The sequence below is a fragment of the Crinia signifera genome, chromosome 3 (genome assembly GCF_055691185.1).
Source record: "Crinia signifera chromosome 3, ASM5569118v1, whole genome shotgun sequence".
NCBI classification, from domain to species: domain Eukaryota; kingdom Metazoa; phylum Chordata; class Amphibia; order Anura; family Myobatrachidae; genus Crinia; species Crinia signifera.
This window is the reverse complement of record NC_139219.1, coordinates 275,152,847-275,178,230: the sequence shown is the minus strand read 5'-3', so window position 1 is coordinate 275,178,230 and position 25,384 is coordinate 275,152,847. Positions and strand designations below refer to the sequence as shown.

Sequence of the window (25,384 nt, the reverse complement as noted above, 5' to 3'; positions counted from 1 at the left end):
ACGTCACCAGGGGGTGTGACCGGAGCCGCGGGGAGGCGTTGCAGGCACGGCAGGTGTATAGGTGGGCGGGGCTCCGCCGGTAAAGTGGCTGTTCCAGTCTTACCTCTGTCGCTGCCACCTGTGCCTTCCCTTTCCGCCGGAACAGATATGGTAAGGAGAGAAACGGGGGACCCACGGCAGCCGGGAGACAGGAGGGCAGCGAGCAATGGGTGCTGCCTGCTATACTCCAGCCTCTGTATGTACAGTGCCAGTCACCTGGCAGGCTGGAGCAGGCACACTCATCATCTCTCACCTGTCTGTACCATCACTGTTGGCATGTTTGGAGTGGTGGTGGTGGTGGTGGGGGGTGGGGGGTCCTATTGATGCCAGCAATCAGTATACAATAATTCTGTACTAGTGTAAAAGTCACAGGTGGCCAGTACATTGGGATGTGCCCATCACTGTGTATTTTACATACACTCTGATGAATGTACTGTAAGGTCACACTGAGCTGCTGTATACAGTACTGTGTGGTCAGGTAAATGGTCTGTAGTATACACTTGTCTCTCTGTGACAATCATTCATTTCCAACATGCCAGATTACTAAAGCATAATAAGTGATAATGTGGATACTGGTGAGAGAGAGATAAAGTACCAGACAAACTGTCATGTTACACCCTGTTTGAAAATGACTATTAAGAGCTGACTGGTAGTTTCTCTCTCTATGTCAGGGCTTAGTACATATGGGCTATCTGTATTTAGCAGCCCCATGTATATTACAGGTGGCGTTGTCATAGGCTCACTACTATCACCTGTCTTTTGGGAATTCCCAGCATATATAGTTCCTGTAAATCCTGTTGTGCACTTTGCCACATCATTTTGTCCCATACGCTGTATATGAGTCCGCTGTGCTGTGTTATATGCTTGGTGATATCAGCTACACATTCCTGTGTTAATTGCACTCTTGGGATGTAAACAACATTTGTTTAAGGACATCACCATTGCTCATGACAACCTATTGTGAGGATTTCTAATTATTTCCATGCAATAGTAAGTTTTGGTTACTACAAAAGCTTAGTAGTAGTGAGCTTTGGTATTTGGTGACTCGCCAATCTGCCATCTCTTATTTGTTAAAGTATGAATTAGATAACCTTCATGTTGGGGAATGGGTACTTGTGTATTATAGCGGCGCCCCCGATGTGCATCGCGCGATGTTTATGTCGCATCACATGGCATGCGATGCAACGCGATTTTTGCCCCCTATGCGATGAAAGATTGTCTAAGCACCATAAAGGGTGCTTTTAAGGTGCTTACAATGTGAAATGCACCCCCACGCCACCCCCCCACTATAAATGTGAACCCGAAGCATGGCGAGCGCAAAGTGCCCGCGAGGGGCGGCGGTACGCGTCCTCCGACCTTTTCATACCCCCACTATCCATGTCGGCGTGGAGTTGAGAATAGAAAGTGTGGCGAGCGCAGCATGCCACCGAGCCCGAAGCGTGGTGAGTGGACGCGGATACCTTCACAGGTATCGGAGTCCCCTCGCGGGCTTCACAGGTATCCGCGTCCCCTCGTATTGTATGACATTGTACAGCATCGAGCGATATCGCGTCGCATCGCATACCATCATATGCCTTATGGTATGCGATGCGATGGGCGCCGACAAAATACACAAGTACCGGGGAATGTTACTCCAAATGCAAAGGTGTTCTTGCAATTCTTGCAATTCCAGATATACTGTACTAGAAAACGTCATGGCAACACGTTTCTGTGTAACTTGTCTTGTAATGTTCTACCGATAATACAGACTCTGTCAGATGTGTGGAAAAAGTGAATGAATGTACAGCTGATATTGTGTGTACTTTGCTTTTAACATGGTATGGGGCATACACACGTGGAGAGTAAAGCCCCATTTCCAAGCAATCTGACTAGATATATACTGCATGCAGTATATATCTAGTGATCGCCAGTGTTCTCTCTCCAGAGGACACTGGCAGTGACGGATCGCTTAGCATACTTTGCTGGTGCAGCGCTGTGTACTAAGCAATCTGTGCTTAACTGCATCGGTGAGACCGGGGCATTATAGATTGATCAACTACATTTGTAATGTGATGACTCCTTCTGATGTCATAATCTGACATGTTTGGTGAGACAAAGATACACATATGTATTTTCTCCTAAATTTGACAGTGGGTAACCACACCACAAGATTGTGTGTATTTGGATAATTGAAATCTCTTGCGTGCAGCGCCTTTATTTTCTTTGTCATGCCATGGTCCAAAAATCACATTGATTAAGAGCGTTTCAGCTCAATTAACACAGGGCAACTACTATATACAGTATGCCCAAAATAAGTTTTCCAGTGGTTTGTCAGAGACTTTACACTTCTGTTTAAGCGTGCTTTATGTTTGCTGTGACTTTTACTAATTGTTTATATAGATACCATCCATTTACAATCCTGTGGAAAGTTTGTATGACGGACATATAGTAGATTGTTAGGACTCAATACATTTATATTTCCAACAACTTCTTATTTATGGTGTGGCATGAAACAAGCATGCATTCAGTATTACATTCAGATATAGATGTCTGGGAAATTTGTCCAACATAAAGGGGGGGCGGTCGGGATCCCGACTGTCAAAACACTGACAGCCGGGTGCCCGACGGCCACCGGCTATTTTCCCTCGTGGGGGACGACCCCCATAGAGGGAGAATAGAATAGGTGGCTCGCAGCGTGGCGAGCGCAGCGAGCCGGCAAGGGGCTTAGTTGCGCTCACCATGCTGTCTGGATCCCGACATCGGGCTAATATCTGTCGGGATCCCGACTGTCGGACCCCTGTACCACACCCCATAAAGGTAGTTGCTAGATTCTAGGGAGCTATGGGACCTGTGAGGTCACAACCATGTGACATGCGATGGCAGGGGGAGGAACAGGGTTGGTGGTCTATCACTGCTATTGAGTTTAGTAACCGGGTGCCGACCTTGCTCCTTTCCCTGTTGCGTATCTTGTGCTTAGACATCAGGGTTCCTTTAGCGTCTAGACTCAACCGTAACATCAACGGTATTCAGACTCATGATAGATTGACTCTAGGTCGACCACTAATGATCAACAGTGGGTAGGTCGACACCCCTTAATGAGTCGATATACTCAAGGTCGACATCGACAGAAGGACCACACAAACAAAAGGTCGACACAGACATGAAAGTGTTTCTTTTGTTTACACCGACTTGGTTCATTCTTTACCATCCACTAGGGCGTGGAGGGAGAATAGAATGTGACCGAAGCATGGCAAGGGGACACGGTACACTTATATGGTGTCTATGTTGATATAAACACACAAAAAAATGAAGAAAAAAAACCCTGTTGACATTTTCATTGTCGACCATATCTATGTTGACATTTTGCTTGTGTCAACCTTCAGTATGTCGACCATTTAAAGGTGTCGATCTACCGACTGTCGACCTTTTGACTGTTGACCTAGAGTATAGCTATCATTTATACCATAACCAACATCAACTCCACTACTTGCAATATGTCGTACAGCGTAAGCTTCCTGTCATGACTTCTGCAGACTAGCTATCCATCCTGAGTAGGGTGGCCAATCCCAGGATCGGGATCGGCGGGATCCCGGGATTTGGCCCCTAAAACGCTGGGATTTCAATCCCGGGATTGGAGTTTCCAATCCCGGGATTTCGGGATTAGACTGCTCATGCGCAGTCTAATGCCGGGCAGCATCTGAGCAAGTGCTCAGACGCTGCCCGGCTACTCCCATCCCGGCATTGTGGCTCTGCGTAGAGTAACGAGGCCAGAGGTCACGCTGCGCAGGCCAAGCAGCTGCGCAGCCCCGTCCTGTCATCGCCCGCCCACACACCTCCCTGCCTGGCTCCTGAAGTGAAGTGGCCGCCTCCCGCCCGGCTCCCGGCATCAGCAATGAACCGCCCACCCTCCCAGCTTCACTGACCACCCGCCCGGCCGCACCGCACATGTAAGTAAATATGCGTGGCGGCCGGGGCGGGTTTTTTGATTAGGGAAGCTAATCCCGGGATTGCGCATTTTTCAATCCCGAATTCTGGGATTGAAAAAAATACTCTGGGATTGGCTTCCCTAATCCTGAGCAGTGCTAAAGAATGGCAGCTGGCACTGCATATGAGTCCACGCTGCACCTACTCTAAAAATATATAATTCAACTCTCTCCAACATCAGCACGATGGAGGCAATATTCAGTAAGTGTGTGTGTTTGCACCAGAACATAAGGGTGTATACACCTGTTATTAAAGGAGAGGCAGGAGTACCTACTGTTACTTGCCGTTAATGAGGCACAGGTACTTCTGATGCAGCAGTTTTGACTAATGAGTTTAAAGTAGCAATAAACATAAATGCTTTACATTTTATTTCTATGGCCACATTATATCCATCGGTCATAGACGCCTATCATCGGCATATATTTATTAATAGTTATTTATATAGCCTCACCTATTCGGCAGCACTTTACAGAGAATTTTCAGTCATTCACATAAATCACTGCCCCAGTACTTGGAACTATATTCCTTATCACATTGACATATATACAAACATGGTTTATTTATTTTATATTTTTACTTTCAGGGAATGACAACTTTCAGTTGCTCAGTGGGGTGGGGAGGGTGTGGCAACCCATGGTGTAATGTTAGCATTACTGCCTCACAGCACTGAGGTCATGGGTTCGATTCCCACCATGGCCCTAACTGTGTGGAGTTTGTATATCCTCCCTGTGCTTGCGTGGGTTGTCTCCGGGTTCTCAGTTTTGGTAGTTTCATGGCGGCAGGAAAATCTCATGCGATACGATGGTACTTTTGTAGTTTCAAGTTTCCCCTGCCCGCGTATCGGATCGCATGTGCGTTTGGATCGTATGCGATGCGATTAAGCACCCCCCCACTATCCACGCCACCTCGAAGCGTGGCAAGCAGATGCGGTGCGCGCCCTCCCGACTGGTTCCTATCCCCACTATCCACGTCGGCGCAGAGTTGATTTTATAAAGTGTGGCGAGCCACTGAGCCCGAAGCTTGTCGAGCGCACACGCGGAATACATGTCAAATAATCCGCGTCCCCTCACAGGGCACGCTGCCACGCTTCGGGCTTGGTGGCTCTCTGCACTCGCCACACTTTATAAAATCAACTCCGTGCCGACGTGGATAGTGGGGGTATGAACAAGTCAGGAGGACGCGTACCGCTTCCACTCGCCGCACTTCGGGGTGGCGTGTATAGTGGGGGTGTGCTTAATGTGCCTTATCGCATTGCATTGCATGCGGGCAGGGAAAACTTGAAACTACAAAAGTACCATCGCATCGCATACGAATTTCCTGCCGCCGTGAAACTACACAAGTACCTCTGTTTTTCCTCCCACAGTCCAAAAATATACTGGTAGGTTAATTGGCTCCCAACTAAAATTAACCCTAGAATGTCTTTGTGTACCCACTGGAGCAGAGAGTGATGTGAATGTTCACATATTCTCTGCAATGTGCTGTGCTATATACAGTAAATGGTAATAAATGATCAATAAACAATGAAACTAAAGGTCGACGAGTTTTTTTTTTTTTTTCCTCGTTTTGTGGAGTCTATGTCGACATGTACCGCGTTCCCTCGCATGGCTTGTTGCACTTGCCCTGCTTCGGTCACACCATTTCATTCTCCCTCTATGCCCACTGGAATGGTAAAGTCTAAACAAGTCATTTAAAAAAAAAAAAAAAGAAGTCAAATTTTTGGTGTGTTGACCTTTTGACTGTCCACCACCTAATGACCGTACCCCAAATATTTTGGGTTGGTTTCTGTAATGCTACAAAAGACAAAACTCCTTATTCCATACCCCCCAACTTTCTCAATGAGAGAATAGGGACACTTGTGCGGCCCGAAAAGGGGGTGTGGTGTATGTAAACGAGGGCACGGTTTATGCAAATTAAGCCACGCCCATTTTTTTGTCTCGAATAGATGCTGTGCGCATGCTCACAGCGTTTATTCTGTCAGATTGGGGGGGGACTCCTAACTGCCCCCCCCGCAGCGGGACACTGCCGGCCGCGGGAGGGACGCGGGAACGTCCCCAATATCGGGACGCTCCTGCGTTTAGCGGGACAGTTGGGAGGTATGTTATTAGGACATTGGACAAAAGAAGAATGTGTAACTTTTTTCTAGGTTAAAAATACCAACCCTTTAATTTTCCACATTGTATAACTTTATTACTACTGCCCACATCTCTGACATTATCCAACAATCTTTGTGTGCTATGTATGAAGGCATACATGTGTTAATTTGTCATTTAATGGATTCTCTTGTATTTGATGATAATCAGAACAATTCTTAAAATATCTAAACACCATTTCTCCTCTGGCTGACTTTGCAGGCTAGGTTAGAAAAGTCACTGGTAATATTATGTGTAGGATTGTTTGTACTAAAATACAGGCGATAATATCATGTTAGTACATTAAACATTTCCTTTGAAGCTTCTTGTAGTAAGTCTCCGAATTCTAAACACTTAGGACAAGATTGTGCACTTGTAAATAAATCTCTGTGTATTTAAAAGAGCAATTTCCATCAGCTTGAGCTAGAGGTCATGTTATGTTTGGCAGATTATGTTGCCGGATGTGCTTTACAGTATGAACAACCTTATTTTACAGCATTAAGGTAAAAATATAACTTAAGGCTCTGGTTATTTATTTTGGGGCAAATTTGGTTATTGCGCACCCCCCCCCCCCCCCCCCCCCCCCCCCCTCCTGCTTGGCATCTGATAATGGGTGTTTATCGGAGATATTTAGTTGTTACTCCAATGTCTCGGCAAGGTCTACATGGAACTAAGGGTCTGTTCAGAGGGTATCGCTGAAGTGCAGAAATAGCTATCTGGCGATTTCAGCACTTCTGAACATGTGCGTGTGCCCTGAATCTGCAATCACAGACGATCAGTTTCAGAGCTGGCGAGATACGGTGACGGACCATTGAGGGGGGAGGGGGGGGGGGGGGGGCTGCGACTGAGTGATTTGCAGGAGCAGGCAGATAGATTTAGGGAGGGGTGGTCTCCAATTGTGGCCTCAACTTTTGTTGTGAGGGTCCCAGCGAGCGGGGTGGCCTATCACTGTGCTGGACAGTCCGCCTCTATCCAGTCTGATCCCAGGGGCCACAGTTTGTATTAGTCACATACTGGGGACACAATAAGGGTTACTACTGTGTGGTATAATGTGTAGTTTAATTTGAATTTTATTTTTTATTTGAGAGGAAACACCTAATTACTGCCTTGCCCCAGGTGACCGATATCCTAGTTTCGGCCCTAGTATCTGCATAAAAACTGGTCAGCTGAAGCGTGGCGTGATCTTTCAGTTTGTGTTTATTGCCACACCTTACTGACTGCACTTCATATGATGGACTATTGCATGGAAGTCTATTACATTTGGAAGCGAGTCACCCTTAAGCAGTACTGTGTCCCATAACAAAAAGCTCTTAAAGACTATTCTTGGTCAGCCGACTCTTCAATGCTCCAGTCTTTAGTGTGGCTTATGAACAACACGCAGGGCACTGTCAAGCAACGTCATTTTGGAAGACTGAACATCTGCGACAGCAGCCTATAACCTTAGTGGTGGAGGCAGTACTGAGAAGTACTGGATGGGAAGTTCCCAGAAAGAGAAGGCCTGGGGTTCTACCCTCCTGTATTATATAGAGAACCAGAAAAAATGTAACCAAGGTGATTGCTTTTAATCACTCATCACCTGTAACTTTAGTTACATCAAGCGTCACCAGAATTTTAATTACAGTATTCAGTCCTGGGTCCCGACTGCTAAGACCCTGACCCGTTTTCAGGGCCCTCGCCTATTTATCGGCAGGCGGGATTCAATGTCCCCCTGTCGATCGGCAAAAGGGGGGCATGTCTGGGAAAACGGCCGTGGATAGTTGGGATTCGGCCTTGATCTTAACAATCCATTGCCGGTTTCGACAAAACGGGTCTGATTGCTTTTAAAGTGGGGTCCGTTCTGGCGAGCTGCTACTTCAATGCTGTCGGGAAAGACTGCATTGAATAGGTGCCTGCCGCTATTTCCCCCGTCGGAAATAGAGGTGGGGATTGAATATCCTCAGTTGGTGAAGTGAAATGAGAAAAAAATATACAGAATATTTTTTAAATAAAAATCTGAAAAATGGCATGTGCATATGTATTTGTTATGAAGCCCCTCAAAAGTTCTGGTGCAACCAATTACCTTCAAAAGTCACATAGTGAAATGAAGTCCACCCGTGTTCAATCTGTCACATGATCTGTCAGTATAAACACAACTTTTCTGAAAGGCCCCAGAGGCTGCAATACCACTAAGCAAGAGGCATCGCACCATGAAGACCGCGGAGCTCCTAAACTAGTCAGGGACAAAGTTGTTGAGAAGTACAAGTTGGGTTATTTAAAAAAAAATAATCAAAATCATTGATCCCCTGAAGCACCATCAAATCCATCATCTTCAAATGGATAGAACATGGTACCACAACAAACCTGCCAAGAGAGGACCACCTACGTAAACTCAGACAGGGCAAGGAGGGCACTAATAAGAGAGGCCGCTCAGAGACCAAAGGTAACCCTGAAGGAGCTGCAGAGTTCCACAGCAGAGGCTGTATGTATCTGCACATAGGATCACAATAAGCCATACACTCCATAGAGCTGGGCTTCATGGGAGAGTGGCCAGAAAAAAAGCCCTTACTTAATGTAAAAAATAGGCACGTTTTGAGTTTGCCAAAAGGCATGTGAGCGACTCCCCAAAAGTATGGAGGAAGGTCAGATGAGACTAAAATTTAACTTTCTGCCACCAAGGAAAACGCTATGTCTGACGCAAACCCAATACATCCCATCACCCAAAGAACACCATCCCCACAGAGAAACATGGTGGTGGCAGCATCATGCTGTTGGGATAGTTGTAAGCAGCAAGTACTGGGAAACTGATTTGAGTCAAGGCAAAGATAAATGCTGCTAAATACAGGGATATTCTTTAGCAAAACCTGTTTGTCTGCCTGTGATTTTAGATAGGGACGGAGGTTCACCTTCCACCAGAACAATGACCCGTAGCATACTGCTAAAGCAACACTCAAGTGGTTTAAGAGGAAACATTTAAATGTGTGTAGAATGGCATAGTCAAAGCCTAGATCTCGATCCAATTAAGAGTCTGTGGTCAGACTTGAATATTGCTGTTCACATTCGGAAACCATCCAACATGAATGAGCTGGAGCAGTTTTGCCTTGAGGAATGGGCAAAAGTCCCAGTGACAAGGTTATAGACACTTATCCAAAGCGACTTGTGGCTGTACAAAGCACTGCCTTTAGGGGGGTGAATAGTTATGCAAGCTTAAGTTTTCTTTGTTTTTGTCCGATTTCTTTTTTGCTTTTCAATTAGAAAAAATCTTTAAAGTTGTAGGAATGTTCTGTGAATGAAATGATGCAAACCTTCAAAACAATCCACTTTAATTCCAGATGGTGAGGCAAAAAAAACATGAAAAATATCAAGGGGAGTGAATAATTTTGCAAGGCACTGTAAATGTAAAGCTAAGTTTTTCAGCAAAGTAAATGACCTGAAAACACATAAAATTCCTCTTTACATTGTAATACTATATTATATAGATCTGCCATCTACTCATCATTGCTGCGCCACAGCCACACTCGTGCCACTTTGGCATGCCAATGTCACGCCCACCACGCCATTGACACTCAATGCTTTAAAAAATAAAATATATATATATATATATATTCTGCTTTTTTGGTGACTCCTTATAAGTGTACAGTGTCCCCATGCATGGCTAATTTATTTTCCCTCCATGCCCACTGAGATGGTAAAGTATGAACAAGTAGGTTAAAAAAAATAAAAAAAAATCATGAAAAACGTGTCAGCCTTTTTCATTCTGTTGATCTAATGCATTGCATGTTGATTTTTTTCAAGTGTCGACCCGGAGTTTGCTTTCTGGACAAAGTAAGCAAGCTCCGGAATCTTTTGTTCCATAGGATCCCTCCCTTGCGCTCGCCACTCATGCTTGCACAGTTATCACACCATACGTGTACAGCAGTGAGGCAGCCGCCAGCTATTGAAGTGATCGCTTATGCTATTATTTACTTTAGATTATAACAGGGATGGTCTCCTGATAGAGCCCCCTTCTCTGAATGTGCACCATGATACATGCCAGATGCATTTAATTTTTTGCTGCAAATAGAAACAGAAAATGTATCTTCATGTCACTACATGGGAATTTCTGGAAGACCTGATTTGTGTAATATTAAGTTGTGCTACATGTCATGTTGTCTGTGTTTCTGATCTAAGATATTCTTTTCCCTCTGTTGAAGATTCGGTTCCTCCTGCTGTTCAGCCGGCAAGGGAAGCTGCGACTGCAGAAGTGGTATGTGACACTGCCTGAGAGAGAGAAGCGCAAGATAACGAGAGAACTGATGCACATGATTCTCGCGCGGAGTCCTAAGACCAGCAGCTTTTTGGATTGGAAGGACTTAAAACTTGTATATAAAAGGTAGAGTCTTAGTCCAAACCTCTGACCTTCTGCACACAGTGGCCTATCATCTGCACACATGTGCAGTTTGGAACAATATTTCCTACATTAACTGTTCTAACACCACATTTACATAAATACCTAATGTGACATGCCATACATTTTTCCAACTCTGTGTGACATCCTAGTCATGTTCCTTCCAGGGACACTATTCGTGCGGGATACGGTCATTGGGTCACTAGGTCGACATGTAGGAAGGTTGATTTAGTCAAAAGGTCGACATGGGGTTTTTCACTGTTCTTTGAACCGACATGTGCCGACAGGCTGTATTTCATGCCCTACCATCCACTAGGGTGTGTTGGGAGAATAAAATAGTGTGCCGAGCGTAGCAAGGCACTGTGCCCAAAGCATGGTGAGCGCAACTCTATGTTTCAGTATCGCTGTTGACTGTCGACATTCGGGTAAAAACCACATTTCGACCTAATGTTTGTCGACTGGTGACCCAATGATCCATACCCATTCATGCCATGTTGCTGTGTGAGATTGTAGCTCAGAACATCTTTTCATGCATCCTTTTCCGGTACAACCGGTAGACTAGCGACGAGGTCATGTGTATCCAGGCACATTGATGCATGTGGGGAGTGAAGGCTAGTCCTATCTCCCAGAAGAGCTACTGTAGTGCAAACTGCTGAAAAAGTTAATGCTACTGCATGATAGAATGGTGTCAAAACTATTTGGGGCAGATGTATGAACTAGTGTTAAGTGCATTTCTGCAATTCATGCTAGTTAACTGGAGGGGATTACGTTTTTTGATATGTATTAATAGTGCACCTAACGTGCGCTAGGGACAGCTCAGCGGGGCGGTCCCCTGCAATCCCCCCCCCCAGTAATTAGCGGGGGCGTTAAATCGTCCCGGCCACTTTGCCAGCTCAGGGCTAGTGTTGTCCTATCCCTACTGCGGGGACAAGGCTAGCCCTACTGCTGGCTCCGGGCTGCACACGAGATCTCGCGATAAAAGCGAGATCTTGCGCATGGCCAGACAGCTGGCCATGCGTGAGGGACTTTTTTTTTTTTTTTAAATGTGCGAGGGACATTTTATTTTTAAATGTGCATGCGCAGGCCTGAGGGTGCGCCGATAAGGAGAGACATTAATGCTGGGCATAACGGCTCTCCTTATCGGCACGGGGGGGTTTAATACATTCAGCTGCTACAGGTGCCCACTTGCAGGAGAAGGGGGATCCGCTATTTTACAGTCGAAAAGGGCAGGTACATACATCTGCCCCCAATGGACCTTCTTCTGGTTGACTCGCAAGGCTGGGAATTTTGTGAGACCCCCAGACGCTGCTTGCATGGCCACCCGCCCCCTCGCATTCCGCTGTGAATGGATGATTTAAGGAATCAACCATTTGCAGCCTGGGGGAGAAATCATTCGGTGGTCGGCGACCATTCAATGATTTCTTCAGCGCTCACAGATCTGAGACACCTCTGTGGTATCTCAGATCTCCGAGCGCCCTGTGCAGGAAGCAGTTTTGCATAGACATCCATTTGCAGCTTGCGTGCGGGGAAGAAATCATTCGATGGTCGCCGACCATCGAATGATTTCTAAGGTGCTCGCAAATCTAAGACACTCTTTGGTGTCTCATATTTGCAGCTACCTTGTGCAGGAAGAGGGTGGGCAGCTGACTTCCGGGGATGTCAGCTGCCCGTCCCTGGCACCCACATTCCCGGTGAATTACCATGGGAATGTCCAGCATTTTCATGGGAACGTCCATGAAATGCTGGGCATTCTCATGGGCACAACCCATGTCCGCTGACACCCCTTAACCCCCCCCCCCACCGCTCGCACTGATCCATGCGGATGGGCCAGTGACCTATACAAGTCGTTGCGTCCACTTGCACAGATAGGCTGTACATGCGCATATGCAGCCCATAAACATCACTCACAGTTGAGAATTTGCAACGGTGAGAACAGAGCAGAATGACCTCCTATTTGTACTCTTGGATACTTTGCTGATTCTTTTCATTTCAATGGATTCAGGAGCGCTGGGTCTGTCAGTGGCCTATGCTTCTAATACCTTTTTTATTCTTTTTACTAGTTGTTTTTTTGGAGGCGGTTGCCACTTCAGTTAAGGCCTATTTTTACTGCCCAAAAACTACCCTTTATTTTTGCGATCATGGATACAGAGCAATTGCTCTGTTTTATTTATTTATTCCAGGACCTCAGAGGGTCACAAAATGAAAAAAAATCCCTGTAATACCCCGTTCTCACTGCAGCCAAATTCCCTGTTCTAGCATGTGGACCCGGGAATTTGCCTTTTAACACAGGATTTTTGGCAGTGTGAACGGGTCGCATATACGGATCTCCTACACGGGTAAAACCCTTCTATTTACCCGTGTCTGAGATCCGAGTATGCAGACACGGGTTGACACGTTCACACTGCCGAAAAACCTGTGTTTAAAGGCAAATTTCCGGGTAGAACTTCTTCACCCGGGAATTTGCCTTGCAGTGAGAATGCCGGATAAAAGCAGTGTCTTTCTCACTCGCATTGAGAACACGGCATAAGTGCAGACTTTGGGCTTCCTTCAGGCTAATTGGAAAGCTCTGGACTGGAGGGTCAGTTATCCCAAAGTAAATTACCACAGGCAATTTTATTTTCCCTTGATTATATTACCTGAAAAATTTGGCCTGTGTGAAAAAAATGACAGTGGAACTTGGGCAGCATTATAGTGTGGAAAGTCAGGGTCAGAATTGATTCACATTCTCAAATTCCCCTTTTCAATGGAAACATACCAAAAGCTAAATTAATATCCAGGAAACCTGTTTGAAAGTAGAACATAGTGTATTCTATTGTTGGTTACTCTTTCCTCATAGACTTTACCACCTTGCCCAACAGGTTTCCTCAATGTCACTCCCTGTATCCAGTGAAACCTTAATCTCCAGTTACTGCATTTCTTCATTCTGGAACAACCATATATCTTTAATATTTTGCCTATATTAGACTTTTTTTTTGTGTTGAAAGCAATCTGTGATTGTACTTTAATTTAATTTACTAAAATGATTGATCGCATTGAGTATTGTTTTTCTCACTGTTTGGTCTGTACCAAAGGATATACCTTGCCATGTATGCAAGCAGCTTTTTTGTATGCTACATGCTTATACTGCTTTCACATTGCAGAAATAGGTAATGACACGGTATTCTTAAATGGGACTTTAAACCGGGTCTGAGCCTTGAGACCTTTCACATTGCAGGTGAAAACCGTTTTAAAAATCATTTAATACCATTCAACCCGTTTAACCCCCAAGGGACACGTTTCAAGCCATTGAAATAGAGCTGTTCAAACTGCCAAAAAAACGGCTTTCAAACGTGTAGGACTCTGCTTTTTAACCGTGTTGAAATACTGGTTATCTTTAACCGGTAAATCAACTCTGGCACTTTCACATTGCAGCCTTAAATGTTTTAAAATGGAAAAAAAAACGGCAATATACCGTTTTAAAAGTGCGATGTGAAAGGGGTATTAGAAATGTGAAGTGACTGCGCTAAACGTTATATAATATTATATTTACATTATAGGAATATTAAGGAGAAGGGTAGTGCTAGTATCCTCAATCCATAGTAAGTAATTTAATGTACAAATTCATAAAAACATAAAACTCGACAATCCATGGCCGATTACGGGGCTATGCCCCCTTTCTTGCCAATCAGCAGGCACAACATTGAATTGCACCTGCCGATAAACAGTCAAGCGGGCCGAGAACGGGCCAGGGCCACGACTGTCGGGACGTCCCAAAAGTTGTGACCCAGGATTGAATACCCCCCCATAGTGTTTTAATAGTGGGTTCATTAGTAGACAATGTGCAAAGGTAGTTTTATAATTTAGGTAACTTCATCCCTGTTGCCCAGAGGCAAGTTAAAAGTTGGTGCTCCGTTATCCTTAAAAAAAGGTGTGACAATGGCCGGAGGGTCAGGGACAACCTCACAAGATACAGCCGGCTGCAGCGTGAATCCCATTCACCGGTGGGTCCCATCTCACAGTCCACTAGCAGCGGAGGGTGTACCATTACTTGCTGCAGTGCAGACTTAGCCCGGAGGCAGGAGATCCCATTGCCTCTAGGACAGGGACCGGCAACTGGCGGACACCGGTCCATCTCCAGACCGCAGAAGCCAGATCTCCGGACCGCACAGTTATTGTGTAAATGCCAGGGGAAGTGAGACATGATGTCTCCTTCCCCTGATGAGCGAGCGTGATATCGCTGAAGACGCGCCCAGCTTGATCAGGGGGAGACGCCGCGCGCGCGCCAAGCCCCCCCCCTCCCTCACGCCGAGTGACGGAGCTGACGCCACGCCGCACCCCACGCCTGAGCAGGGGCTGTCGAGGAAGGGCTGTCGCAGCGATCCCCGTCCACTGCTGGAGAGAGAGGAGAGGGTCCAGACTCCAGAGAGAGGTGCAGGCAGCGGAGCCGGGAGGCACTTTTAAGTGCATCTACGGGTTGCGGCCTGCCCAGGGCCGGCGCTACCCACTCAGCAGCTCCTGCTATGCTGAAAAGGCGCTGTCTGCCTCCCTGCTCTGCTAAAGCTGCCTCAGCCCTCACTGTCACTGCCTCCTGCACACCGCCCGCAGCGCCTGTCTGACAGCTGGTGGCAGTATATGGCTAAGAAGCTCCCTGCACCGCGCACACATTATTCTCCTCATGCGACCTGCCCCCTCTTCCTCACGGACACTTGCGCTGAGGCATGTAGCGCTGTCTGTGAATGCCTGGATGACATGTCATGTCCGGATCCGCCCCCTACCCATTGCTCCTTGCGCCTGTCAGCTGTCAATCAAATGACAAACAGGCAGCAGCGCCGCCCTTCCTTCCCTCTTCTCAGTGTGCTGTACCAGTGCCACTGCCAGTCCTCAACACTCCGCTCCCTCTATCTCCTCCCCTCTTCTTCCATCTCCTCCTTCTCTCCCCTCCTTTCCCCCCCAGTTACGAGAGGGGTGTAATGGCATCCTCAGCGTCCTGCCTACGCAGATAGAAGAGGAGGGACTGCACAAGAGTTGTTTAAGACTCACTGTTTAGCAAAAGAACAGTGAGTCTTTTATTATACATGTTTATAACAACATTTTTAATAATTCTAGATTTTATTTTATATTAATTTAGACACTTTTTAAATAATGGGTTGGGTTATGTGCCTAAAGGTGGCCATACATGCTGCAATAGCAGCGTGCGATGCGATCTGCGCTCCTGCGGGCATCGCACAGTACAAAAAGTATGTGCTGCACCTACTTTTTGTACTGCTTTCGGATCACATCGCACACACATTGCATGCATGCATGCCATGCGATGCGTTCTAGCCCATAACGTATGCAATTCTCGCAGCGTGTATGGGCACCTTTAGTGCCTGCAACATTTTGCGGATATCCTCTATAGGATCTCATGTTGCATACACTCCCACAATCGGGCTGCAGCTTATTGCAATGGCAATGTGAAAGGGCGCAAAATGTATGGTTTGCAGGAGGGCGCCGGACACCCTAGCACCGCCCCTGGGCCTGCCCGTCCACTTTTAAAGTCGAGTATGCAGAGTTTACATTTTTAAAAAGGTGAGCAGAATGTGCCTTCATTGTCCCTGTATTGCCAGCATTGTCCCTGTATTCAATACAGGGACAATGCTGTCAATGCTGCCAATACAGGGACAATGCTGGCAATACAGTATATTGGCAGCATTGTCCCTGTATTGCCAGCATTGTCCTTGTATTGGCAGCAGTGTCCCCCGTATTGGCAGCATTGTCCCTGTATTGCCAAATAGATACATCCCCTGGACCTCGACCAAAATCATTTCAAACTTCCGGACTCCATCAAAAATGACTTGCTCTAGGAGTTACGCCTCTGTAACCTATATACTAATGCCTTTACGTACATGCTCAGACTGATATGCACAGTCTCAGGGCAGGCTCCAGCTTGTCCCTCCCCTTTGACAGCTCCCATTGCCATAGGGTAAGTAACAGTGGTCTGGTAGCGAAGGTGGGCTTGATGTATGAAAACGTATCAAAAAGAGAATGAGGCTCCAACCCCACAGTTTAAATGAACAAGTGACATCACTGATGCAGAACTTGGTACTTATGTATTATCTGGGCTCCCATGTTAAATGCACCCCATTTTTTCATACCCCTACTATCCAACTACGCATGGAGTTGATTATATATAGTGTGGCGAGCGCAGCGAGCCACCTTGCCCGAAGCGTGGTGAGCGCAGCGAGCCCCGCGAGGGGACGCGGTCTCATAAGAAAAACGGGAGTCCAGATATTACATAAGTACCCAGAACTTAAATTGACAGGTTCCGCTTAATCTTCATATGCAGTCAACAAGTGATATTCACACCAAATAAACACTTTATTACATTAACCTATATATAATGTGTATTCCCAATACATACAAGGCAATAGTTGTCTACTGTTACAATTATAGGAACAGGCAGAATTTGCTTTATTTTGACTTTTCTAAATATTCAGTTTGAAAATAGTTTAACGATGTTTCTGTCTGCATACTTGTATTGAATGCTTGGCTGACTATGTTGTGCAAAAACCTTTTGAACAGTGCAACTTTTAAGTCATGGGGCTCCATTTACTAAGCCATGGAGAGAGAGAAATGATCAACCAACCAGCTCCTTACTTTTTTTTTAACCCTGCCTGAAACATGGCAGTTAGGAGCTGATTGGCTGGTACTTTATCTCTCTCCAAAACTTAGTCAATAGTCCCCCATGGGAACTATGTACATGCTGGGGATTGGGAATGTAACGCCTGTCTCTTCTGTGGCTCTAGGTACGCCAGTCTGTACTTCTGCTGTGCCATTGACGATCAGGATAACGAGCTGCTTGCTCTGGAGGTCATCCACCGACTTGTGGAGCTGCTGGATAAATACTTTGGAAATGTAAGAAATTCAGGCAACTTCACATATCTCATCTCTACAGGAAGCTTGGATAGGTCCTAATATTTTCTGCATACGTCTTTGTGAACTAAAGGCCAGAGATGTACAGAATCTGCACTGCACATATCTCTATCTGCAATGCTGGTCACATGCCTTCGCCATTTGTCCAGTGTTGCAGTAAACGGGGGCACGTCATCCCCATTTTCTGGCATTGCGAGGCCAGTGGCTGTGTCATCGAGTGTAGCGACACTGGCTCCATCTGCCTAACAACACCGGCCATTCTGAGCAATCTGAGGCTTACTGAGGTGGCCGGTGTTCCAGCAAAGTGATCCAATGCTGCGTCTTGGGGCACAGCTGCGGATCAGAGAAACCCGGCGGAATGCCTCGAATAAATATATATATATATATAACAAGATAAACGGCGTAGACGGCACTCCAAACGGGGATTTGTAATCCAGGTAAATAAGCTCACACCGCAACAAGCTTAAGGTGCTAACAGTTTCGGAATGATTTATTCCTTCATCAGAGTACAATACAAACATGAACACGCACTTACCTAAGTAAGCTTCCCTCCACCTTCCCCACCACCGTGGACTCCAGTGTCCCAGCGAGAGTGACCAGGGGTGACGTCATCGGCGCCGATGACGTCACCCCTGGTCACTCTCGCTGGGACACTGGAGTCCACGGTGGTGGGGAAGGTGGAGGGAAGCTTACTTACTTACTGTTCATGTTTGTATTGTACTCTGATGAAGGAATAAATCATTCCGAAACTGTTAGCACCTTAAGCTTGTTGCGGTGTGAGCTTATTTACCTGGATTACAAATCCCCGTTTGGAGTGCCGTCTACGCCGTTTATCTTGTTGCATACTTGTTTGAAAGGCACCAGGGGTCATTGGCTTTAAGTTCTATGGAGTGCCGGTTATATCTCCATAATATATATATATATATATATATATATATATATATATATATATATATATATATATATATATATATATATATATATATATATATATATATATATATATATATATATATATATATATATATATATATATATATATATATATATATATATATATATATATATATATATATATATATATATATATATATATATATATATATATATATATATATATATATATATATATATATATATATATATTTTTTTTTTTTTTTTTTTTTTTTTTTTTCTACATGAATTCTCCTGCAGCATTGGCATATTGTAGCACACACATCAACTGTGTCCATCTCTGAAGCAGGGTTGCCTACCCTCCCGGAATGGCCCGGAGCTTCCCGAAAATCAGGAACCCCTTGTGGCCCCTGTGTGTAAGCCTCCCATATTCCCCCAGACCCCAGTACACACATCTCCCCATCGTGACATTTAAATACCACGATTTGTAGCTTTACAAGGGGAGGGGCAGGGCTAGATATGCAAATCAAGTCTAGATCAGTGGTTCTCAACCTCGGTCCTCAAGGACCCCCAACAGTGCACGTTTTCCAGGTCACTTGGCAGGTGCACAGCTGCACTCATTATTCACTGACACATTTTAAAAGCTCACAGGTGGAGGTAATTATTTCACCTGTGATTCTGTGAGGAGATCTGGAAAACATGCGCTGTGTGGGGTCCTTAAGGACTGAGGTTGAGAACCGCTGGTCTAGATCAGGCCCTGCCCCCCTGAAGTGCTGCTGATAATCTCGTCTCCAGGCTTCTCCCGGAGAGGAGACATTAAAAGTAGACAAGCCTGCTCTGAAGCAAGCTGTAAGCCACTTACAGGAACCTGTTCTGATTTTATCCTATTAACATAGGCGTGCGCAGCCCGTTTTATTAGGGGGTGCACCATTGGAGGGGGCGTGTCCATCACTATCTACTGGGCGTGTTCATCATCTCCTATTATTACACATAATGAAACACACTAGACATAATGTCACGCACAATAATGCCCATCACACATGCCACACACCGTAATGCCCATTACACATTATGTTAGGGCTTAAAAAAATATTATTAAAACAGGGACAATAGGGACTGTGCACGTCGAAGGCGCGCGCCAAAAATTAACACATACTTACATGCATATTACACATCACACAGCCATTATATAGTATACCACATTCCATAATGCCCATTACACGTTGTACGTGTAATTCCCATTACATGTTACGCCTCACACCATGATGCCCATTACACGTTACGCCTCAGACTGTGATGGCCATTACAGATTATGCCATGGGGGGGGGGGTGTGAAATGTTCTTTGCCAGGAGTCACATGCTCCCTGGGAAGGGGGTGGTTAAATGCTCGTTGACAAGGGGAGTTTCATGCTCATTGCTGGGGGTGTGCATTGCACACCAGCGCTCCCGTGAATCCGGACTTCCGGGTAGCGCTGTGCACTCTTCTTATAAGATGCCCACCGGAGCCGCAGCCTCCTTCCCTTTTGAGCCGCTGGCCGGATGCTGCACGCTGCACACTGAAGCTACTTTACCTATCAGCGGCAGGCAGCATCTGGTCAGCCGCTCAAAAGGGAAGGAGGCTGTGGCGGGCACGGGACACTTGTACCCCAAGTGCCCAGGGGCAAATGCCCGCCCGCACACATAGTATACACACACACACATACAAACAACAACAAAAAAAAACGGTTTAACCTCAATATCCCTGGAATCAAATAATCCATATGGATCCGCCTGGTATCAGATTGAAGGCCCAGCGATTTGGGTTCGACTGAAATCAACCTCGAGCTTCAGTGATGCCGAAGGGGGAACTGGCAGCCATTGAACTGGGTGGGGGTCGGAATTAGCGGGTACCATGTTATCCTATAGGGAAAACGTTCCAGCTTTGTATCTCCGGTTCCCAGGGGGCTAGAGACACGGGGCTGGGCTCGTTGGAAAGCCCCATCCCTCAGCTATGATTAGGAGGTGCCTGTGCACCCCCGGCACCCCCCTTGCGCACGCCTATGCCTATTAATGTGGGTATAGATGTATAGAAACCTGTTTTTATATTACATCTATACCTCCTATCCCCTATTAACCAGGAATGATATCTGAAGCTTGGGACATTTGGAATATCTGAGGTGAACACGAGCATAAATGTTTCTAGAACAATTCATGAAGATCTTTTACACTTCTTTAAGCTATATGGACAATATAATAAACCTTATCTTGTGCATATCATCCAGTGTGTAAGATGTGTGCGTGTTATCTGTACATGCAGCTCAATCTGACAATCTTGTCAATGACTGTATGTACGGAGCGGGTGACGTCACTGACTGATAACAGTGACTATATCATTCTCCCGTGGTATAGTTAATTTTATCAGTGGCTGCGGGAATCCGCTTTAGTGTGTACCCAGCACTAGTTGTTTTTTATTTTAGATGCTTTTCTTCTTTTAAACTGTTTTTTTTTTTTTTTTTTTTCATTATGCTGAAGTACGACGGTGGCAATACCTGCTTATAGCCCAGAAAGGGTTAAGTGCATACAGTCCTCACACAGACATCAGCGTTGTGGTCACACTCACACACACTGTTCTAGGAAACATTGTCATGGTAACAAATGATTTCATAGTAATAGGCAATTACAATGTTACCAACAGAGGACAGGATATATTTTTTTTTTTTTGGTAATTTAACTTTTTATACTATAAGTTATTAGCTTTGGTTTTATTAATTTCAGTATATTTATACCTTGTAAGTAAATCCTCTTTAAAATCAAAATTATTTGCTTAAATTATTTCTAAAAGGGAAAACGTATTACACAGTAATATTAAATGAATAAAGAATGAGTCGGATTAGTCGCTGTCCCATTGGAGTTTACAGTATAAATTCCTTTTTGCACATAAACTTACAAGGTCTATTTTAGTCCACAGCCTATTAATCTTTTAGCAACACTGAGCCACCAGAGTAAACACAGCAGTGGCATAACTACTGTTTGGCAGCCCCTGCTGCCGCTTGGGGGAGCGCGTGGCAGCGGGATCTGTGTGGGCGGCGGGCCCAGCAGCGCGTGCGTCATGACTCATGCCACGAGGTAGTGCTCCTTTTGGTTAAAGCTTTACACAGCAGCCAATAGGTGCTGTCTATAGCCTTAATCAATGGGAGCACTACCTTGCGGTGGGCAGGAACAGCTGGAGCCGCCCATGTACTGCCTCCCTCCATTACAATAAACATGTAACCTCTGGCAATGAGCATGTAACCCTTGGCAATGAGCAAAAAAACCCTGGCAATTAGCATTTAGGAAACAAAATATAGAATTAATGTGTGTGTGTGTGTGTGTGTGTGTGTGTGTGTGTGTGTGTGTGTGTGTGATCCTACTGTTTGGATGAGGGGAGTCCATTGGACAAGTGTGGGGTTTGTATCATGATGCATCATAATCCCACCCTGGCTACATATGAATTGTCAATGCCCCACCCCTTTAACAGAACAAAGCTGGGGCAATAATTACTGATCTGTCCGTAAACTGATGGACTGTTGGATACATATTGTGATGCTGTACATTCATACTCCTAGGTCTGCGAGCTGGACATCATTTTTAACTTTGAGAAAGCGTTTTTCATCTTGGATGAGTTTCTGATGGGGGGTGAAATTCAAGAGACCTCCAAAGAGGCTGTGGTGAAAGCCATCGAGGATTCCGACATGCTGCAAGAGGTATTGCTGAGTGTTAAATATAGATTTCTTATTTATCTTGCTCCATAAAGTATTGGGGCCTACACACAGGGGCGTTCTCCCGATCGCTTAGAAAAAGCCCCTACATCGCTCCGAGTATTGGGGCGATAGTGATGCGCAGCGTTTCATATCCAGCATGCTCGATATTCATCTCTTAATTGCCGGTCAGGGCCAATGTTCTAACTGGAGAACACTGGCCCTGACAGATTGCTCAGCACACCACTGACACACCGCTGTGTGCTGAGCGATCTAGCGTCGCTCAGAACGTGCAGCCGGGTCTCCCCCTGTGTCGGTCCCTTAAGCCATATCTCTACTGGTTTTTTTAAACATCAATTTCACTGGTACTTGTGTAGTTTAATGGCGCCGTGCGTCTGAGTCCCACAGCCTCGCTTCGCTCGCCCACGCTGCGGGCTCGGTGGCTCGCTACGCTCTCCACGCTATCTAAAATCAACTCCATGCCAACATAGATAGTGGAGGTATGAACTATCCATGTTGGCATGGAGTTAAGTTAGTTTATTTTAGATAGTTTGTGGCGAGCGTAGAACCCGGAAGTAACTACACAATTACCATTTCACTTTGGTAAACCTAGATGAATTCAGGGGAAAAAAAACTTTGAGAGTTGCGTTCTATATTCTAAAATGCTTTGACCCCCCCCCCCCCCCCCACCTAGAGGTGTGAATCACAAGGTCTGAAATCAATAGGTCGACAACTTACAGGCAGAATGTTGACATGGAAAAGGTTTTTTTTTTTCATGTTGACCAATAGTGGCTGTCCTATTGACTGTCGACATATTGACCACATACCCTACTTACTGTACTACGGTGTCTGAGTTTTTATAATTTTTTTATTATGATTTATTTATTTTTAATTCCTGATTCTGGGTATCTCTCACGCTAATATCAGTGAGAAGCTTTTACTCAGAGAGCAATCTGCCCCATCATGCATTGCTCCAATGAATGAATCTCCTAGGCCAAATATTTTTTTGAAGGGGGGTCAACCAAGCTAAGGGAGATACACGGCAGCAATTCTACCTCCAACCGAAAAAAAAGGCAACATTCGAATACACTATTATGTAGGCTTTAGAAATGTAAATGCTTGAGTGCAGCGCCTCTTTGTCTAGGTTCCAGCTTGCAATAGAAGGATCATTATTATTTGTGTAATGAATAGTTGCAGATCCTACAATTATGCTATTATGTTGCAATTTGTTTTTCACAAGGCCTTTCGTAGGATAAACAGAATGGTTTCTAATGACTTCAAAATGTATTTTTACTTCTTACCAGTTAGTACATAGCATCCACATATCTGGCAGCACTTTACATAGAACTAGATAGCAGCCTGTTAAAATGCTGGGAGCCGGGACTCTGTCATACTGAGGTGTGTGTGTGTGTGTGCGCGAACGCATGCCCAAACAGAGCCCTATTGGGCGCCATCTAGTGGAAGCACCATAGAGGTGGGGAGCAGTGTAATGCCCCTTTCAGACCGCACAAAAAAAAACGGTATTTTGCAGATTTTTAACCGTTTCGAAACGGTAATCTCTGCGGTCTGAAAGGTGCAAAGTGATTTTACCGTTTCCAAAAAAACGTTTTTTGGAAACGGTAAAAAAGCAGGGTCCTACCCGTTTCAGACCCATTTTTTTTGGTGAGAAAACGGATCTGAAACAGGATTCCTACCCCCTCCCCCCTGGGCAGCTCAGGGAGGGGAATAATCGCGCTGGGGGCAGGGGTCCCTACAGTGTATGTTATATCAGTGGCGGGGTCCCTGCAGCTACTAGTTCCCATACGCTGCAGGGACCCCACCACTGATATAACATACACTGTAGGGACGTGCTGCGCTTCCCAGGTAGACACCCCCCATCAGAGATGTGGATGCTTAGAGCTCAGCCGATTCTGTGATGCCTCCCGAGCCGAGTCCCCGCTGCTGCTGCCTTATCTGTCCTCGGCTATTACAGCAGGCAGCGCACCAGGGCTGCTCCCGGGGCTCATGGGTAACTGGCTACTGCTGGGATGATGATAATGGGGGTGCACAGGGCGGCACAGGTCTGCCCCCTCCGCGGCTACAAAGTCTTGGTGGGGACCCTGGGGCAACCGCTCCCCCCCCCCCCCCTCCTCAGCCTGGACCAGCCACAGTGCACAGGGGAGCAATGTGAGCTGTTTTCACTATCGCTTTCACACCGCAAACCTGCTTTAGACCAGGTATTTAGATGCAGTGTGAAAGGGGGTAAACTTCCTCTGACCCGTTTTAAAAAAAAACGTTTTAAATACCTGGTCTAAAGCAGGTTTTGCGGTGTGAAAGCAGCATTAGGCTTTTGATATATAGGATATTTGTCACTCACATCAGTCTCTGTATCAAGTGAGAACTTACAAATACACAGATGGGAAACTAAGAGATCAGTGTTGTGAGGGGGGAAATTAATCATTGTAATAAAAGGGTTCTGAAATAAGATTAATAATAACTATATGTATTTTCTACTGTACAGACAATGGAAGAATACATGAACAAACCAACTTTTTAAGCAGGAAACTGATGACGCATTTACCGCAAGAGGAGAGAATTCTTCATGAAGGATTTGTTTGGGCAGTAGCCAAGCACCCTTAGTGCTCTGACAGATGTGATGGCACCGCTGGGCGGGCCACCAGACTAGCTGCAACCGGGCAGCACCAAATCATATGGGACCTGATTACCAAGACTTTTTTTTTCTTCAACCCTGTGCAGCTGTATGGGCTTAGATGAGCTCATGCAAAGGGAATACGCGTATGCAACGGATGTGTTTTTAAAGATTAGAAATAAAATATTTTTATATGTACACCTTGGGCTCTTGTATTAACCAGAACAACTGTCTGCGAAACACTAGCCAATGCCAGGTCTTGCATAAATGTTTTTCTTTATTTTGGGAACAGGGCAAATTCACCTTGGACCAAACATGATTATTATTTTATTTTTTTTGTACATTTTCTTGCAGACATCGTATGGTCTGTTTTTGTCTACGAATGCTGTGCGTCTTTATTTTTACACTGCCATTTAGCGTTCGAGTACGAAGCCCTAACTCAACACTAATTATGGCTGCAATTTTTTATTTGCCCTCTTTATACACATATTATATATATTTATAAACCTTTTTTCTAAGCTGTATAATCACAGAAGTTACAGAAAATCTGTATAACTGAAGAGGAAATGAATAGAAAGTAAAACAAATACACATGCCGTATAGGCAGTTTAGAAAAATCTAGCATTCCCACAGACATTCATAAATAAAGGTGCAAGAGGAAGGAGGCCTCCATTCTAGACTGATGTTATCTAGTACCAACATTCCGTTTCTATTCTTTTGTCTTTGTACATTCTATCCAATTAAACAAGATGTCTGAGAA

General features: G+C 45.4%; 1 protein-coding gene across 2 annotated transcripts; it reads left to right on the top strand.

Annotated features, from left to right (window-relative positions):
- AP1S3 (adaptor related protein complex 1 subunit sigma 3) lies at positions 1–25,384 on the top strand. 2 transcript variants are annotated; one of them, XM_083178081.1, is made up of 5 exons: positions 1–150; positions 10,301–10,479; positions 17,259–17,367; positions 21,864–22,001; positions 24,496–25,384. In XM_083178081.1, the coding sequence occupies exons 1-5, from the start codon at positions 148–150 to the stop codon at positions 24,529–24,531; spliced, it is 465 nt and encodes a 154-aa protein (XP_083034207.1). In that variant the 5' UTR covers positions 1–147; the 3' UTR covers positions 24,532–25,384. The 2 variants fall into 2 exon arrangements, with proteins under 2 accessions (XP_083034207.1, XP_083034206.1); XM_083178080.1 differs by lacking the exon at positions 1–150 and adding an exon at positions 170–235.